This window comes from Acromyrmex echinatior, chromosome 18 (genome assembly GCF_024713525.1).
Source record: "Acromyrmex echinatior isolate Ae372 chromosome 18, ASM2471352v2, whole genome shotgun sequence".
Taxonomy (NCBI): domain Eukaryota; kingdom Metazoa; phylum Arthropoda; class Insecta; order Hymenoptera; family Formicidae; genus Acromyrmex; species Acromyrmex echinatior.
This window is the reverse complement of record NC_141869.1, coordinates 6,794,002-6,812,101: the sequence shown is the minus strand read 5'-3', so window position 1 is coordinate 6,812,101 and position 18,100 is coordinate 6,794,002. Positions and strand designations below refer to the sequence as shown.

The 18,100-nt window shown below is 34.1% G+C and overlaps 4 protein-coding genes across 9 annotated transcripts; 1 reads left to right on the top strand and 3 right to left on the bottom strand.

Moving 5' to 3' along the window:
* The first annotated feature begins 284 nt into the window (after nt 1–284).
* On the top strand, nt 285–1,515 carry Saysd1 (SAYSVFN motif domain containing 1). The gene is made up of 2 exons (XM_011053969.2): nt 285–548; nt 664–1,515. The coding sequence occupies exons 1-2, from the start codon at nt 399–401 to the stop codon at nt 1,018–1,020; spliced, it is 507 nt and encodes a 168-aa protein (XP_011052271.1). The 5' UTR covers nt 285–398; the 3' UTR covers nt 1,021–1,515.
* Nucleotides 1,516–1,690: 175 nt separating this feature from the next.
* On the bottom strand, nt 1,691–4,861 carry LOC105144805 (uncharacterized). Its single transcript, XM_011053970.2, has 7 exons — nt 4,359–4,861; nt 4,043–4,170; nt 3,018–3,239; nt 2,782–2,939; nt 2,358–2,553; nt 2,188–2,269; nt 1,691–2,007 (listed from the first exon to the last, which is right to left on the bottom strand). The coding sequence occupies exons 1-7, from the start codon at nt 4,634–4,636 to the stop codon at nt 1,797–1,799; spliced, it is 1,275 nt and encodes a 424-aa protein (XP_011052272.1). The 5' UTR covers nt 4,637–4,861; the 3' UTR covers nt 1,691–1,796.
* Nucleotides 4,862–7,157: 2,296 nt separating this feature from the next.
* LOC105144811 (zinc finger protein 639-like) lies at nt 7,158–9,877 on the bottom strand. Of its 2 annotated transcripts, none has more exons than XM_011053982.2 (3): nt 7,889–9,877; nt 7,399–7,721; nt 7,158–7,306 (listed from the first exon to the last, which is right to left on the bottom strand). In XM_011053982.2, the coding sequence occupies exons 2-3, from the start codon at nt 7,697–7,699 to the stop codon at nt 7,176–7,178; spliced, it is 432 nt and encodes a 143-aa protein (XP_011052284.1). In that variant the 5' UTR covers nt 7,700–7,721; nt 7,889–9,877; the 3' UTR covers nt 7,158–7,175. The 2 variants fall into 2 exon arrangements, with proteins under 2 accessions (XP_011052284.1, XP_087271861.1); XM_087415735.1 differs by lacking the exon at nt 7,889–9,877 and having other exon boundaries at nt 7,399–7,517; nt 7,618–7,695.
* Nucleotides 9,878–10,050: 173 nt separating this feature from the next.
* On the bottom strand, nt 10,051–18,058 carry LOC105144809 (uncharacterized). Of its 5 annotated transcripts, none has more exons than XR_015548161.1 (6): nt 17,418–18,052; nt 17,191–17,337; nt 16,420–16,536; nt 16,279–16,343; nt 11,867–13,243; nt 11,378–11,539 (listed from the first exon to the last, which is right to left on the bottom strand). XR_015548161.1 is itself a non-coding variant. In XM_011053974.2 (6 exons), the coding sequence occupies exons 2-6, from the start codon at nt 17,754–17,756 to the stop codon at nt 13,256–13,258; spliced, it is 1,977 nt and encodes a 658-aa protein (XP_011052276.2). In that variant the 5' UTR covers nt 17,757; nt 17,839–18,054; the 3' UTR covers nt 13,102–13,255. The 5 variants fall into 5 exon arrangements, 4 of the variants coding, with proteins under 4 accessions (XP_011052277.2, XP_011052276.2, XP_011052275.2 ...); XM_011053974.2 differs by lacking the exon at nt 11,378–11,539 and having other exon boundaries at nt 13,102–14,564; nt 17,418–17,757; nt 17,839–18,054; XM_011053975.2 differs by lacking the exon at nt 11,867–13,243 and having other exon boundaries at nt 10,051–11,539; nt 17,418–18,058.
* Nucleotides 18,059–18,100: the final 42 nt, after the last annotated feature.

The window sequence follows — 18,100 nt, the reverse complement described above, 5'->3', positions numbered from 1 at the left end:
TTATTGTAAGAAGATTCGCAGTCCAAAATTCTCACATCATTCCATTTGAAATTATGATCAAAATTGATTCGATGATCAGTTATGACAGTAGGAGAACCTGTATTCTTTTTGATGTCAGAGATACGTTCGTGTAGTCTCGTGCTCAATTTTCTCTTTGTCTGACCAACACTCGCCTCGGCAACATAACTTCGGCTATCTCTGATTAGAGAAATTGAAATTTAATTTTTCGATTTCTCGATCAGAACTTGACTGAGGTATCGATATCTCGAAATCGATTCAGTCGATTTCAGCGCGTTTGCCACATACCACTATTGCTAACAATGGCAGATTGATAGCAGGTAGCAATTGTAAACACCTGATGTGTCAAGCATCATCGTGATGAATTCAAAATAATCGTGATGACGGTGAAGGAGAGATTGGAGGCGTATAGACGCAAGAAGCGCAGACAGGAAATGATGGAATCGATCAAGAACATAATGAGAAATATATTTTCATGGAATCGTGAAATCAGAATCGAGAAATTTGAAGAATCGATGAAGGAGGAGCAGGTGAGGTTATATTTTGCGGTTGACATTTATGAGGGAAAAAAATAAAGAAAGTTGCGGGAAGTTTTAAAAGATGTTTAGATGAAGAAGGAATATAAATTTCGTCCTTTGTTTCTAGGTTAAACTGTGCAAACAGTCTGTGGATGTCGAAGAGGATGTCCAGGAGGTCGACGTTCAAGAGGAGGACAACACGCAGGAATCGCAAAGTACAGTGTTAAAACGAGTAATCTATTTATTATACTTTCTGTTATGGGCCACGTTATATATGATTGCATTGGAGTACGAGTTTGGTGCTGTCTACTTCATACTGTCAGCTCTGATCTTTATCTGCTTGAACACCAGATCTGGGCCGAAACGACGCGGCGAACCCAGCGCTTATTCTGTCTTCAATCCGAATTGTGAGGCGATAGAGGGTACTCTCGATGCATCACAGTTTGAAAAAGAAATAAGATATGGTATAGGAGGGATACGATGAAATTGACATAAATCAGGAAAGTCTGAATACAGATTTGATGTTGTTCGCATCCCGATCTATTTTACGTCATGATTGGATTATTTAATGTGGAAATGAATATGTAACATTTTCATTGTCAGATAAATAGCTTTACGATTTAAAGCTAAAGTAATGTTACATGAGCATAAATGTATATGAATTACATTTAACTCTTCTAAATTAGTATATTATATATATTTAAAAGCTAAGTTTTATTTAATTTAATATTTAATTTGAAGAGAATCTAATATTTTTTACATATGGGATACAAATTACGAATATATATATATTATACGAAATATATATATTACGAATATATATATAAATTCCACAAAGTTTTATAGTAGTTCCAAAAAAGTATAAAATGTGATAGCGAAAGCATATGTTAGCTATACGTATAAAAATAAGTATTATGTTATATGTTACTTTTGTAAATTTTTACAGAGAGATAGAAATATATATTTTATTTACATTCAACTGTAAAATTGTAATTGTCCTTAGCTGAACAATAATGAAATAAGATAAAGCAAAGGAAATGCCAAAACGATTTTCATGTACTATTTATAAAAATGAGCTATAGACTCTTTATACTCACTAATTCTCGTTTTGTCATTTATGTTGCTTTGCGTAGAAAACAATTGAGACTGAGCAATTCATGAAAAATGTATATTGTCACATCAAGAAGCAGATGTCTTGCAATCTATAATATGTATTTTCTGAAATCTTTCTTCTCGAGAGAGAAGGTTCTCTTTTTTGTCCTATCTCTCTTGCAGAATTTCTATAGCGTCCTCATAACATTTCGTCATCTGGTCGAGATAAGCTAATATGGTAGATTCACTAATAGAATCGTGCGACAATTTCCGAAACGGCACTAGATCAGTTCTGGAATGCGAATCGATTTTATCAGGACACAGAAGCGCCTTATCCAGGTCCAGAAGCAGATCATTCCATATCCTCATATGCAGCATCCTAAAATATTTCGTCGTATTAAAATATAATCATATTATCTTGGTAAGTTATATGAGACAATTTTCTCAATAATTTTAATTTTAGTAATTTCTGTGATATCCGCGTCATTGGTTTCATACAGATATTATTAAGTTTGTTAATTAATTGATCATTAATTAATTCTGAGTTTACTATACTTACTGGATATCATCTGTCATGTTGATTTCTGCATTAAGCTCTTCCACGGCTGTGAGCAATATTCTTAATGTTTTCTTCAGTTTCTCTGAAGGTGTAATGTAGAAAAACAATGATTAATTCAGACTTTAACACTCCTGTTGGAAATTAATGAAATTAAAAGAAATAAAAAATACCCTTTGCGTTTTGAAATCTGCTAGTGTTAATAGACGCCAATATTTCATTAACGGTTTCGTTAAAATATTTAGGTTTCCATTGAGTAACTGTACATTCGGACAGTCGCCATATAGTTTGGCCAACCATCTGAGCCAGAGTTATGTCGTGTAGTTGGGAATTTTGATTGTGATGATTGTTCGCAGGGCTGTTATCATTCTGCATAAAAAAAAGAGATAAAAGCATAGAAATTTTTTCTTAATATTATTAATCAAATAGACATTTCATAAAATATTTACAAGTCTTAAGCAGATACTTTAATAATAAAATTGTTCAAATCTTAATTTAGAATCTAAAATATAGCAATACATGTTATTAAATTAAAAATAAATGCAACATGAATTGATGGAATTCTGAAAGAGCTTTGCATGAAATGAGGCTACTTACGAACGAAAATATCACTTGCGGAATATCTAGAGAAAGGCGGGGACCGAATACTTCGTGTTCGAGATATGTCCAGTTATTATCGCCGGGTATTGTCCTGATTGCTTCGACAGCTATGGATCGCATAATATCTGATCCGAATAAAACTGCGTGATTGTTAGCTGAAATCAGATAATTCTTTATATTTGTGTTTCCTATATAATGTTCATAACACGGAAGTAATAAAAATTCGAGTAAACCTCGCATAAAACGACCGTGCACCGTCACGTAAGCTACAGCTCTTCGCCATATAAATGTAGGCAGAGCTTGTGGGCAAATATCCGAAGATGTAAAAGACATGCAAAAGATTAAACTTCGTCGTGGTCGCCAATTGTGCCCTGAACATATTTTGTCTAGAACTTGCGCCAATTCCAGAGCTAATGTTATACCGTCTTCATTAACGGATAAGATAACATATCTATCTGAAACAATTCAGTAGAATAAATGAAAGTCCTATGCGATAGAAGACGAGAGAAGAGATAAAAGATTGTTTTTCTTTAAGTAAATATATGCAATAATAAAATTAGAAGATAGTGTCTCGGGTATCAAGTAACTTCCGAGGCCGGCCTATTCGAAACATGATTACCCTTTGAGGATGGGAACTTTCTAACAAAGAAAAATTTAAAGAAGAATTTATTTTTTAAAGATTTTCAAAATCATTGAATTTCATTCTAGCTTCAGAATTCTAAAATTTCCATTTCAAAATAAAAACAATAATAATCTGATCATATCTTAGTTGAAACTTAGTAAAACTTAATTTTAAAAAGTTCTTGGATGCTGCGTTTAAATGTAGCCTGAAAATGTTGAAAAGGTGATGATCTGCAATGAAGGAGTTTACAGGATTCATAATATAATTAGTTTGGAGGTCCATTTGGAAATGGACCAATACTTAACTTTGTGCAGTATTGATGGGCTTAAAATAAAGCGAAAATATTATCAAATTATTCCATATTATAGGTCAAGTTTCATAAAAATAGAAAGATTAGTTTACAAAATAAAAGGAGGTAAATGATTCTTAAGTAGGATCACTCGTTTATAAAAAGATTAAAGATTATTTCATGTGACTGTTTATGAATTGCATGTAAATGTAATTGAAAATGTAATTGCAAAATGATTTGCGAATATATTAAATGGAATAAAAAGTTATTTTGAAACTGTTTAAAAGTCGATAGTAAACTCTTCATTTTTTATCCAAATAAATATAACTAAAACATTAAGGACTCACCTGGTTCTCGTGAACCGCGGACAGTCGCATGAATGCATGGTGCATGGTTGTACACTTTATGAATGAGTGATAAGTTGGAAAAGAGCCCACTTATGCGTCGCATATCTTCATCTGACGTCTGTCTATTTCTAATTGAAAATAACGAACATTTATTAATAAAGAATTTAATTCGATAATTTTCTCATGGAATTTTTTCATAAAGATTAATCTACCATATGGTATTATATTCTGATATATTGTCGTATATAAATGAGAATATATTCAGATATATTGTCATATATAATAATAAAAATGATAAGATATTAAGACACCATACGTCGTGCGATCATAGTCGAGTGACGCTCTTTCCAATTCCTGGAGCAGTATTTCCTGAAGATACTCTGTGTTTTGGAGACCATTTCCGGCTAATTCACTTCGCATCTTTTGTGCCTGGGCCTCCAACGATCTCTCAACGGTGAAGCGGCCCAGCAGAAAACCGCATAGGAGACATAGGAAACCAACCGAGAAGAGAAACGAGAAACACAATCGTTTCGTCACGTATTCACTGGACTCGCCAATATTGCGAGTCATTTGAAGACTAAGGACTCGCTGCATCCTCGCGGGGTGTTCTTTGTAGAAATCTGTTCAAAAGTATTACTGACAGATTCCTCCTATCATCCTTTATCGTGTTGTACGTATTTGTCAGATTAAATTCTTCTTTTTGTATAGCCACATATTGGACAGCTTTAAAATATGAAAGCTCGACCTAGATTTTTCTTATACAAACCCAACGAATTCACATTCGTGCATTTCTAGATTAAATGTGTGCACGAAACATAAATCACAATTACGCAAACTTTATTTTAAATCCTAAATTTATTAAATCAACAAAAACTCTTGTAATATACAAGATATTTCTCCGTATACTATTTTCGTGAAAGTTTCAATCATATGGCGAATCGCGAAAACAATCCACTTCTGCTAATTAAATCTGTTAATTAAATCACCAATATAGTAATCACATTATCTGGATAACAAGATTATTAAATTGACGATAAATCTTTGTAGATTTCGTGCGATACGTCCACTTGGACCACACTTTGTCACCATGTAGGAAAATCTCACGGCGAGTTTTGATCGTGAAGACGATAGAGCTGACCGTTTTCCGCTGTCTTCGCCGTCGCCAAATTGCGTGGGACCCCACAGATATATTTTACAGTCCGCCTCTTTGACGTCTCGTTTATTTTATTCTTGCGTGAAGAGCGTGCGCGCTGTTCTCATCTCCGTTCTTTTGTGTGGAGGAAAATAAGGAAGTGAAAGGGAAAAGAGGAAAAAAAAAACAATATAACAGAGTTCATTTTCTAATCGAGTCCGGCTTTTGCTTAATGAGAATTTTAGAAATTTATCCAATTTATTATTCACCATTTAGGTAAAAATATTCTACAGTTAAAATGTTAATTTTTTTTTTAAATATTGCGGCGAGAAATTTTTAATGCAAGGTAACCTGAAACAGGATTATCAAAGAAAAAGGCTGATTATAATTATCAATATCTTTAAATTGAAGAAATCATTTAGGATGACAAGATCGTTTGTTAAGATTATAAATCTATTTGAAAAATATGACATTAAAACACGTTTCTTTCTGGACACTGTGTACGCAAACATCATCAGAAGTGTGGACGTCGCATGTTGGGTAACTTATTTCGAGCAATAATACGATGGCGGTGTTTCATTTATAAATAGTTTTCGATGTATTACGTACGCGTGCAAGGTTGTTCCAACTATAACGTTTTCTATGCGAACTTTCGAAATTATATATACAAATTTTTCACACGTGTTAGTGATGATGTTACAGTCGATTTTATTGAAAGTTCATTATTTGTTAAATCTTGACTGAATTAACACTTAAAAAATTACGGGAAACAATGAAGTTCATTCGGACAATGATAAATTCGAAAGTATAAATTGAAGCAGATATCATTAAATATTAGTTATGCATAAAATTAATCTTTAATATGCACCATGGTTTTTCACACCTTTATTACACACGATGAGTCTTTCGCGTGCTGGATTCATTCTTATAAATTTTGTAAGTATTTATATATAAAAAGAAATAGGACACAAATATTAATAAAGATAAGAAGACGCTAATGTGTTTTGGAAAGTATTTAAAATTTATTTGTTTTTAAAAAGAATTAATTTCAAATCTTTCGACTTTGATCAATCTTTTATTTACAAATTTTTACGAATATATGAAAATGGATTTTTCTTTAAATTTATCATATTAGAACCTAATGCTAAGATCTAATAGAATCGAGAATAAAAATAAACGTTATATTTTTTTAAACTATTGTGAGTTAGGCTATTAAGTTATGCCAAGTCATTATGAATTAAGACAATTCAATATCTATAAAACATATTATATTTAAAAAATACTGTTAAAAATGTTATATGAAATTAAATGTACTTTTAAATTAAATTAAATTCAATTTTATGACGCTAAATGAAATTTAATGTATCTGCAACTGAAAAGTATTTGTGTACATGTACACAAAATTTAGTTTTACTTTTTCATAAAATTTTACAACGTTTACAGTACATTTTTTATTAAATTTTAGATTTGCATGAAATTTAACATAAGTAAACATTAAATTTAAGTTATTTATAACTTCATTTTCATTGACAACATTAAATATTTTTAATGTACACTATTAGAAATGTAACCATGAGCTTCCTTTACATATAAAAGAAGTTCGTGATTATGAATAAAATTAAAAATAATGAATGTTTTAACTGAAAATTAAGTTACAGTAATTACTTGAATGTAATGAACATGTACATGTCATTTTATGAAATTTTATGTATATGTACACAAATATACTTTTTAGTTATAAATATATTAAATTTAATGTAATGCCATGAAATTAAATTCAAATTGTGTAACTTAAAATTTAATGAAATTTAAGAGTATTTCTAATAATGTATCTGCTTGAAATTTGCTTACGTAACGGAAGCAAATTTTTGTTTTTTTAACAGTATATCTTACAATATTTTCTTCCTGAATAAAAAGTCATTATCGATGTATCCATAAATTTCTGAATGTAATTACACATAGGCAAAAATTAATGAAAGCGTCTGTCGTGCATCTTCTAATTTATTCTGATCTTCTAAAACGTTGGAAAAACATTCGTTGGAATGGTACATTCTGATGTAATGCAATACGATGTTCCCTCAAACTCTGTGAAGTAACAAACGTATCGTCACATATCTTGCACTCGAACGGTTCTGCAAACATTTATACAAAAATTGCAAATTCTTTATACGATTCTTTTCGATACATAAGAATTATTTGCACGGACAAAGATATCTGTTCTTACCATGCGTTTTCCAGTGCAGAAATAAATTTGATTGCTCGGTATACGCTTTATAGCAATAAGCACAAAAGGCCACGTCCTTGTGAAATATAGAAGTATGCTGTTGGAACATTAACCAAGTCCTGCTGATTGAATTGCAATAATCACATATGTAAGATGTTTCGTCATGGACTTTTTGCATGTGTTCATCCAAACATATCTTTGTTTTAAAGTGAACGTTACATTTGTAGCAGATGATCCGATATGGAATAAAATACGGACGATTATCTTTGCTTTCTCTTTTCTTTGATAAGATGGCACCCATGATGATGGCGATGATTCAATTCCTTTTGAAAAAATTGTTGTTAACAAGTAGTTTTATAATTTTCGGTATTTTGTTTCTCGCACTTTTTTACAGGTTGTATCGAAATCGTACTAATTCATATGTAAAATCTCAGGTAATTTGAATTTTGCAGATTCAAAAAATCGATAAGAACAATATCACAGCACGTACTTAGTATGAGGAATTCTGTTGTATTAGACCGATATTTGACCGATGAATGTATACGAGTTTTGTCTGAATCTCATCTAAACATTTAATAATAAACAACAAATCCTGTTTATATGTATCCAAACTTTGTATTGCTTCTTCAGATGCTATTGTTAGATAAACCTATAGTAAATTTGTAATCACTGATTGTGAGTGATGTAAGTATGATTGCAGAAATGTGCAAATATCGAAGTATCAAAACAATTTATTTAAGCTATATACACAATTGTTTTTTGTTTAAGCTATATACACAAATAAATATCTTAGTTGGTTAAAGATTATCAAAATTAAGCACATTTTTAATATTTAATTAGGAGATAAAAATATTGTAAAAAATATTTAATCTATTTATTTTTAAGAAAAATTAATCTCTGATTTTTTTCTCTGCAGTCAATTCTTATTTAAAAACTTTTATATTTATATACATATTTATATAATGTACATGTCTATTTTTAATTTAATATAATAATCTAGTAGTAATTTAAAATATAAAAATTTGTATCTTATTTGAAGAATCACATTATTCATTTAATCTGCTAAATTGAAATATAATAATTAATAATTGTATTATATGTACATTTCAATATCTACGTATTTTTTATTATAAGCTTTTTCGTATTCATCAATATTAATTTCAAAAAGTTTCTACTGATATATTGAAGGTTTGTTACTATTTTCTTTTTGAACTGCAAAAAGTGCATTCCATTTTTGCTCAATACTCGCGAGTATCATTTGTCCCTCTTTAATATTTATATATAAACAACAAGGATAAAATGATGCCACAAGCATTGTAAGCGTTAATTGGAAAACTGCTAAAGTACCGCCCTATATATATATATACAGTTCAAAGAGACAGATACTTCCCTTCGTACATATGAGTCATAGCCAGCAAAGTGAGGACGTTAAAATTATTTTACCCGTTCAATTTTCTAAGCCCAGATCCAAGCGTGTCGTATTTACGATTCTAGATATCTTACTTTGTCTACTATATATATCGCCTCCTATAAAGAGGGGTAAATCTCTCGTTGAGTTATTTAAGAGATTATTTAAATAAAACAATGATTTTTTAATATTTTATTAAAAAGTAAACATATAGTATATTGTAAAAAATTTTTTTAACACATTGGTTCTTGGCAAAAGTAAGCTATAGACTTTCGTTTTTTAGTCATTTTTCACTTACAAAATTTTTTACATATACATATATATATATATATATATATATATATATATATATATATATATAGGAATGTTTTTTATTTTACATGTAATATACTTATCTTTTTTTCTTTCACGCACACACACTCTCTCTGTCTCCCTCTCTTTATTATGATCTACTTAATACTTGATTATATGGGAAAAAATACGGAAAAATACGGAAAAAGATCTATTTTAAAATATCACACGTCATATATATATATATATATATATATATATATATATATATATATATGTATAATAGAATTGATTCTATAATATAATGCGGAAAGTAAAACTATAATGTCAAAATTAACATCAGTATAAATAATACCTATCTATTTCAGAATAATTTTTTTCTAAATATCAATTTTTTTATAAGATTAATGTAATACACATGTAAGACACACGTCTAACATTCTCGCATTTTATTTACGATTAAAAATTTGGTTTTGATTTATGGACATTTATGAAATTTCAAAATATCCTTATCTATTAAATTTTTGCATTACATTGCATCGCATCATTAAGTATTACTAGCGTATGTTTAAAAATAATATTCATGAAAAATATATTCACACACACGCATACACACACATGCTGTATATTACATTCCTCATTATTATAGATACAATAATATATTATAGATACAAATAGGAAAAGGATAATTTTACTTGAAGAAAAATATGTCAAAAAGTTATATATAAATATTCTTCCCAAACATTGAAAAAAGTGTTTGAAATTCAAGATATTATAGATTAAATCATATAATTAATAATATTTATAAAATAATTATTACAATTTATACATATCCGTATTTATATATACGTATTTTATTATATATATATATATATATATATATATATATATATATATATATATACACATATATATTTTATATATTATATATGTACGGATATCATATGTTATAATTTTATTTTATTTTTTACCAATTAATCAATACTCATAATTGCTCATTTATAATTATTTTAATAATTACAAGTACTAATTATTCATATAATTGACTATTATAGAAAATTACTATTACAAGTTATTCAAATTTAAAACAGAATATTTAATTAAAAACAAGATTTTATATTAAAAAATTCTATTTTAGGTTTACATTTTAGGTGTAATTTTATTTTATATTTTTCCATTTAGAATTATCCTTTCAATTGTAACATTAATAACGAACTACCCTGTCTGTATCTTAAATACATTTGTATAAGTACTTAGACATTATCATAGACCTTTTGAACAACTTAAAGTGTTTAATATCAGGAACATTTATATTAACTAAATTTTGTTTATTTCCGACCCTAACTTATTCGATGACACTAATCAGACTCGATACGATTTTCACACAAGTCTCGAAGTTCACTTTGCGAGTACCCGCACGTCCCTAACTTTAAGCGTTCATGACTTTTGAGATAACGTTTCTGACCGAAACTGATACCGCATTTCTGACACGTATACGGTTTCTCTTCGGAGTGGACGCGTTTGTGTCTGGTTAGATCGTTCTTTACGCCAAAACCCTTACCGCATACGTCGCACGTATGATTCTTCTCACCTGTGTGTACTGTCAAATGACCCAGCATTTGTTGTCTCCAACGGAACTTTTTCGCGCAATAAGTACACTTGTGCGGGAACTCGTCTGTATGGATCTTACTGTGTATATAGAGGGATGCTTTGGTCTTGAACGTCTTGCCACACGTGTGGCACACATACGGGCGTTCACCAGTATGGATACGTCGGTGGTCCTCCATGGCAGTCTTCATGGCAAAGCTGCGACCACATATATCACAGGTGTGATTCTTCACGCCGTCATGCACGTGTTTCAGATGATAATATAGACTACCACCCTGAACAAATTGCTTCCCACAGATGTGGCACGTATACGATTTCTCACCCGAGTGTGTGCGTACGTGAGCCCAGTGATTTTTGCGCGAACGGAACTTCTTGTTACAAAATTTGCAAACTATCGACGGACTGGTGCACACAACTTTTTTGGATTTGGATTGTTTGACGTTTTTCTCTAGATATTCATTGGACTCGTTTACTTCCGCTATAAGATTCTGTCGCGTAGCCTCGTTTGATGTTGTCTCTTTCGCGTAATTTGTTCGCATCTGACTAGTAGAATTAGAACCTTCATCTTCCATACTCTTCTTCTTATTGTCATTTGTCAAGTTATCTGAGGAGGACATTGTAGATAATGTATTTGTGGAAGACGAACATTTGGTTAATATATCGTTATCGATATTATCTGCAGGAGAAAAAATATTTTCTGAATTTTCATCGATTACATTGGACGTTTTAGTTTGGATTGGATTGATTTTATTTCTCTGTTCTCCCTTCTTATACACTCGTTGGCAATAATTGTGGGCGATTTTTCGATCGTGTGTGATGACTTCATTTTTTAATCTGTAAAAATAAAAAAGTAACCATTTTTGTTAACAAGCATATATTTTTATCATATCATTATTTTATATATAGTATGTGTGTGTGTGTGTGTGTGTGTGAGATTAAAGTATTTAAGTTATTTAAACAAATAATATTTAATAAATATTCTTTTAGTTAATTTCATATATATTTATATTACAAAATCATAAAGTTCGTGAAAAAAAAAAATTTATTTGTAGACAATGTGCATTGAAATTAAAAATTTTCGATTTTTTTAAAATTTAACACGATATATATTTATCAGTTTCCTTTAATAATTACAAGATATATCTTACGAAATTTACTTACAGTTTCCTTTGCTCAGCTTCTTTTTGTATTATTTGATGATCTCGAGAATTGTCAGATATTAAATTCTTTTTATGCAGGATTTCAAAGAATATCGCTTCTCAGTTATTTCAAATACTTCTTGCTTAGTAATATTTAATCTCTTATTTTATTTATTTATTTTTATGATTTTTATCATAATCTTGTCAATAAATTTGAAATTATTTTAACCAAGAAAAGCAATCTCTGTGATTTTTTTTTCTTTAATGCATAAAACTCCCTTCGATTCGATACAGAAAATATAATGAAATCAATACGAATGATTTTTTTGTAAGATAAAGGATTGTTTAGTTCTTCTTTTTCTCATCTAATTTTAAAGTATTCGAAGGATTAATAGCTGGTGTATTGATGGCATCAAGTTTAACAATCGGCAAATGTTCCACAATTTCATTCGTCCAAAAATAAATCCTGCATCTTGTCTTTTATGTGCGTACAGCCGTATGTAAATTGCCACAGTGTCTCTTCAGATATCGCTCCTGAGTAAATTTGGCGCCGCAGATTACGCAACCATACAAGCGTTGATTGGTATGAGTGCGTTGATGACGGGTGATGCAACCTTTGCTGCGGAAACGCTCGCCACAGATATCGCAGGCATACGGCTTTCGATCAGAGTGCCAAATCGCGTGCTTGTCCAATTCCTGTTTTCTTCTGAAACCACGGTCGCACAGAACACAATGATATGGCAGGATCTGGGAATGATAGAGTCGGTGCACATGCAGGGACGCCTTCTGCTTGAAGGATTTGCCGCAAGTCTCGCACACGTGAGGCCTCTCACTGGAGTGAGTGCGCCTGTGCTCGTCTCTCGATGCTTTCGAGGCAAGATGACGGCCGCAAATATCGCAGGCGAAATTTTTAACGCCGTCGTGGACGTCGCGCACGTGCCTGTTCAGACCAGATGCTGATCGAAAACTCTTGTTGCAAATGGAACAAATGTACGGCCGTACGCCAGCGTGAATGTTATGATGAATTAGCAGATTATACGATGTGGAAAGAATTTTTCCGCACTCCTCACACTTGTGAGAAGCACTTTCGTCACCCTTCGTCGTTTTCGAGCGAATTAATTTGACGTGTGGTTTCAATAATTGTTTTGATTGTTTTGTACATTCTTGGGAATTCGTCGTATGTTTCTCTTGAGGTTTCTGCGTTTGTTCAGAGTTGTTCGGAGAATTTGCCGAATTGTATCTTTCCAATTTCTCGTCAAAATCGCTAAGATGCGTCGATGACAGACATTTCTTGCTGGATACCGATTGAGCTTTTCCGACATTAACGTATTCTTCAGACTCTTCGTTCCTTGGCGAGTTGAGTTTCTCCGATTCGTCTTTCGACATTCGATGCATACATCTGAAAAGAGAGTCAGCCCGTTACTTGGGGGGCAGCCAAACTTCGTGGTGGCTCGTGATTGAGCTTCTTATGATTAACTAAGTAGCGCTTTTGGCGGAACGAGAGACTGCAATCGGTACAGCGCCAGGGTTTCTCATCGGAATGAATCAATCGGTGTCGCTTCAGCTCATACTTGATGCGAAAGCAACGACCGCACACATCGCACGCGTGCGGCTTCTCACCAGTGTGCTTAGTAATGTGCACCATCAATGGCGGTCGCGTGCGGAAGGTCTGACCACAGTAACTGCATTTAAATGGGAATACGTCCGAATGCGTACGATTATGCACGAACAAGGAGGCCTTCTGCTTGAACGTTTTGCCGCAGACGTTGCAGACGTATGGCCGCTCACCGGTATGAATGCGTCTGTGATCCTCGACGTTGCGCCGCGTCGAGAACATGCGCCCGCACAGATCGCATGGTACGTTCTTGATGCCAGCGTGAGTGTCTTTCAAATGTCGTGTCAGACCTTGATTCACGCGGAACCGTTTACCACATAGGTGGCAAGTAAATAGTCGTTCGCCCGTGTGGATGCGCAAGTGCCAGTAGAAGGTGTACGGTGAATTCAGATTCTTGCCACATTCACTGCAATGATAGTAAATCTTACCGTCGTGCTCTATCCGTGCGCGAAGCACTGTTTCTGTGGCCACAAAGGACTTCCGACTTCTATTTACGACCTCAGGGTGTGCCTCCGTTAGATGAATTTTTAACAGTTTCTTTTTCTGCGCGGTATGCTCGCAATAGTTGCATGGATAAGTTCTGAATTGTTTTTTCAATGGTTTTACTGATGGAAAGCAAGTCTCATCATTGTCGCTTGTGCTCTTAATATCTTCTACTAACCGGTTTTTCTTTTTTATCATACCGTAGTCGGTCTTCTTTTTCTTTTCTGTTACTTTACTATGCGTTCTTGACGAATCTCCTTTGGCTGAATCGTGATATTTGCAGTCTGTCATATGGCGGATAAGATGGTGTTTTCTTTTAAAGACACATTGGCAGTTATTGCAAGTATAACTCTTCTTCACAGATTTACTCGTTGACTGTAGAATTGTCAATTCATTTCTTTCTTGATCTCTTGAAGTATTTGAGTCCGTTTTCTCGACATATTTTTCTGCAGTGCAATTATCCGACAAATTGCGTGTTTCTCTTTTCGAAATTTCTTTAGCAATCAGCGTCATGCTTCTCATCGGATTGCTTTCATACTTTATCGTGGCATTACTTGTCCACAGTGCAGCATTACACGAGGAATGGTATGTCGTGAAAGATCTCTCCTTTGCCAGCTCGCACCTGGAAAAACAACAAAGGCGGCAGATTTGAATCGGTTTCGTCGAAGGCGCGAAAGGCCTCTACATAGAGAGAAGCAGAGAGAAGGAAAGGGCCACGATACTCTTTCGGCTTAAATTTCTAACGTTCCTTATCGTTAGGACACTCGCAGAGATTCGTTGTGCCGGCTCTTAATATGATTGTTCAGGTAGCGCTTCTGCCGAAAAGCGAGACCGCAATGAACGCAGACAAACGGCTTATTATCAGAATGAATAAGTTTGTGCCGCGCGAGTTCGGATTTGACCCGGAATTTCCTCTCACACACGTCGCACACATGATTCTTCTCGCCGGTGTGCGTGGTCACGTGGGCCAGCACTTCCTGCCGCCGACGGAATCGCTTGCTGCAGTATGAACACGTGTGCGGGAACACGTCAGTGTGTAGTTTGCTGTGAATGTACAAGGATGCTTTGGATTTAAAGGTCTTCCCGCATGAATCGCAAATATACGGTCGTTCACCGGTGTGAGTACGTCGGTGATCGTCTCGCGTCGCCTTGGACGCGAACGATCTGCCGCATAGGTCGCATACAAAATTCTTCACCTTCGCATGCACATCTTTGAGGTGCCTGGTCAGTCCTCCAGAATCACGGAACTGTTTGCCGCACACGTGACAAGTAAACGGTCGCTCATCCTTGTGGATTCTCATGTGTCGTAAATATGAGTCCTTCAGCTTGAAGCATCTACCACATTCGGCGCATTGGAATGTATTCTCTTTATGCGACGTTTTTCCAAGAATCTTGCACAGATCTTTACTATCCTTTTCATTATCAAGTATCAAATGCATCGAATTGTCGTCAGAAGAAATGTGATCTCTCTCGCTTTTCTTCACCTCGTTGTTGTCCTCGAGATCAGAATTTTTTATAGAATGGTGCATCGAAACAGGTTCTCCCTTCACTTCGACAGGCAACTGATCGTTTCGACAGACACTCTCCGGCTGTTCAGACACGGTAGATGGTTGATCGTGCGCCGTGTCCATGACGGCGATCCAGACCGAGTCGGAATCCTCGACAGTCGCGTTCGGCTTTGTCAGGTTGCGGATTCTCGGCTGGGACCGTTTCCTGTATGGCTTCCAAAATGCTTTCGGCGTGTCCGGGGACACTTTTAATGGTGTCCGGACGCCGCACGACCTGCAAAATAGCCGAAACTTGACTCCAGGTTTTGCGATTGCGCGGCACGATGCAATGGAGGATTGCGATTTCGAATCGGCTGTCACAGCCGCTCGTTTTTTTTTCTAGGTAATCGCTAAAGCCAACCACCCCGGCTGTTACGGCGCGTTACCTCTCTCTTTCTATGCTTTGCTCAAAATCTTTCGTTAAGTTGTAGCAAAAATGTTCTTGGCATATCCAACGCCGACAAATTGTTCAGTTTTTATGTTTTCTTATAAAAAGTGGCTCAGCGAAGTTTCACAGTTCGTTATGACGCGTATCACGATTGCTCGTATGTAGTCGATGTCGAACAGTCTTCATCTTTTCATAAGATACACGGAAAATGTTTAACAAGCTCTATGTGACACTTGCATACATATTATTCGCATTATATTTCTAATATTCTATGATCTATGTGCTAAAAATACGATGACCATGAGCAAACGTTCACATAATTGAGGAACAGGTAACGAGAAAGAGAATTTCGTGCTCTTTTTGTTTAGTTAACAAATTATGAAAATATATGAGATCATTACCTGTCAGATTTATTAATTTTTTCGATACTGCAACCTCCACTTTTGTCATCGTCCTGCTGACTTGGCTGTAATAAGACGTTCTAATTAAATTTCTTATGTTTCTGATTCAAAAGGATTATTTTTTAGTTTAATCACACTTACTAGTGGATCCGTAATATTAGACGTAATATCAGTCGTAATATTAGACGCAATGGTCGTGCTGGCTGTTGTAAACATAGGCGCAGTAACTTCTAAATTATCCAAAGAAGGATTGTAATACTGCAAACATAAAATTAGAATATCGTATAGTTGATAATGAAAAAACAAAAATTACAAAAAAATTGATTACAATCTTAAGAGCAAGTAACATGAGGAAAAAATGGATACAGAAAAATAGAATAAAATTAAGCATATCTATAACAGAAAAACATGTTTTCTAAAGTAAGATGTAAAATTAGTCAGGATTAGTAAATTAAAGAAGCTCCATGAACATAATGCAATGACAGAGTGTAAGTGAAGAGTTAAATTTTTCAAAAAAAAAAGAAGTATACATTTAAATTCTAAAAAGACAAGTAGCAATATAAATCCTTTACCTTGTTATTTTAAACACAAATAAGCAAAAGAAATCATATGAAGTCAAAGTGAGTCTTGTTGCCTAATAATACTTTTGTGTGTATTTTACAATTTCTGGTTCAAACAAATGTTATTATTTATTTTTGAACTCTCAGAATACAGAGAAAAATATCTGATTAAATCAACTAGAATTCTGGTTAAGTCTATTAGAATTTTAGAAAGAAGATTTAACTAGAAAATTTTGATTATCTCAACTAGAAATCCAGTTAATTCATTTTTCCTCGTGAATAGTTAACTATCTTGCTAATCAGTTTCGAAATCTTAATCAGAGATTCTTAAATCTTCTTATGCATTTTTTACCTCTTGTTTATTTTGTAGGTGCGAATCTTGCATTTCCAGTAGCTTCCTCTCCGCGTTTAGACACCCCTCATTTAATTCATGCCAAGCCATCAGAACGTTTGCGCAACGTTCACACAATTGCAATGGTAAAGTGTCGCTTTCGGTTACCTGTGAAAAACAATAAGCAAATGACCAACGAATTGTTTATCGAATTACTTGAACTGAAACTCGACGTTTATTGTACACACGTGTATCGGCAAGTACTTGAGTATTTTACTGATCAAGTCATGCTGCGCTCCCTCGCCCTCAAAGATTGATATCATACGATCGCTCGCGTTAGCGCATATCCTGCAGAGATGCATCCACGCCAATGTGACCTCCGTCTGATGCCTGTGAGACATCGTTTCCTCGATGTTCCCTTCGGGATATTGCACAGCCTGATCCTGCGATATTAGGAAGAAGTCCTCCTCGGTTCCCTCTGCTTCATTGCGCCCTTCATGCGACACCATATTCTTTACAGTCTCCATCAGAATAATGTCCTCGCCGGGAGAATCCATTTCTGGCGGCATCGAGTTACTAGACTCCATGCTGATGAAAAAGATGACCACGTGTTCAGCACGCGATCAACGAAAATTCGTCGAATAATTTAAGATGAAATAATTCTCTCACTGTGTACGTCACGAGCCGTAACACGCGTTTGATGAAAAACGAACCAAAGTAAACAATGTTGACGCAAGCTTGTTTCTACGCCTCCTACTTGCGCTTGGAACGTTTTCGCCAGCGTTCGCATGCGCTTGACAATTCGATCAGAGAGAAACCTGAGGGAGGACATGACGGCCCAAAATCTGTAACTGCAAAATGCTGCCGCGCACTACCGTCCTCTGAAGAAGTGGATGTTAACTACACGACAATATGCCCTCTCTCAGGTTTT

What these genes read in the sequence shown, in the direction of transcription:
- Saysd1 (XM_011053969.2), top strand. Translation starts at nt 399, where the DNA reads ATGACGGTGAAGGAGAGATTGGAGGCGTATAGACGCAAGAAGCGCAGA. An exon ending in AATCGATGAAGGAGGAGCAG is followed by an intron (nt 549 to 663) that starts GTGAGGTTATAT and finishes CTTTGTTTCTAG; the next exon opens with GTTAAACTGTGCAAACAGTC.
- LOC105144805 (XM_011053970.2), bottom strand. Translation starts at nt 4,636, where the DNA reads ATGCAGCGAGTCCTTAGTCTTCAAATGACTCGCAATATTGGCGAGTCC. An exon ending in CGCAAGTGATATTTTCGTTC is followed by an intron (nt 2,554 to 2,781) that starts GTAAGTAGCCTC and finishes TTTTTTATGCAG; the next exon opens with AATGATAACAGCCCTGCGAA. An exon ending in CAGATTTCAAAACGCAAAGG is followed by an intron (nt 2,270 to 2,357) that starts GTATTTTTTATT and finishes TTACACCTTCAG; the next exon opens with AGAAACTGAAGAAAACATTA.
- LOC105144811 (XM_011053982.2), bottom strand. Translation starts at nt 7,699, where the DNA reads ATGGGTGCCATCTTATCAAAGAAAAGAGAAAGCAAAGATAATCGTCCG. An exon ending in TCTGCACTGGAAAACGCATG is followed by an intron (nt 7,307 to 7,398) that starts GTAAGAACAGAT and finishes AAATGTTTGCAG; the next exon opens with AACCGTTCGAGTGCAAGATA.
- LOC105144809 (XM_011053974.2), bottom strand. Translation starts at nt 17,756, where the DNA reads ATGGAGTCTAGTAACTCGATGCCGCCAGAAATGGATTCTCCCGGCGAG. An exon ending in TCAAGTACTTGCCGATACAC is followed by an intron (nt 17,338 to 17,417) that starts GTGTGTACAATA and finishes TGTTTTTCACAG; the next exon opens with GTAACCGAAAGCGACACTTT. An exon ending in CTAATATTACGGATCCACTA is followed by an intron (nt 16,344 to 16,419) that starts GTAAGTGTGATT and finishes GTCTTATTACAG; the next exon opens with CCAAGTCAGCAGGACGATGA.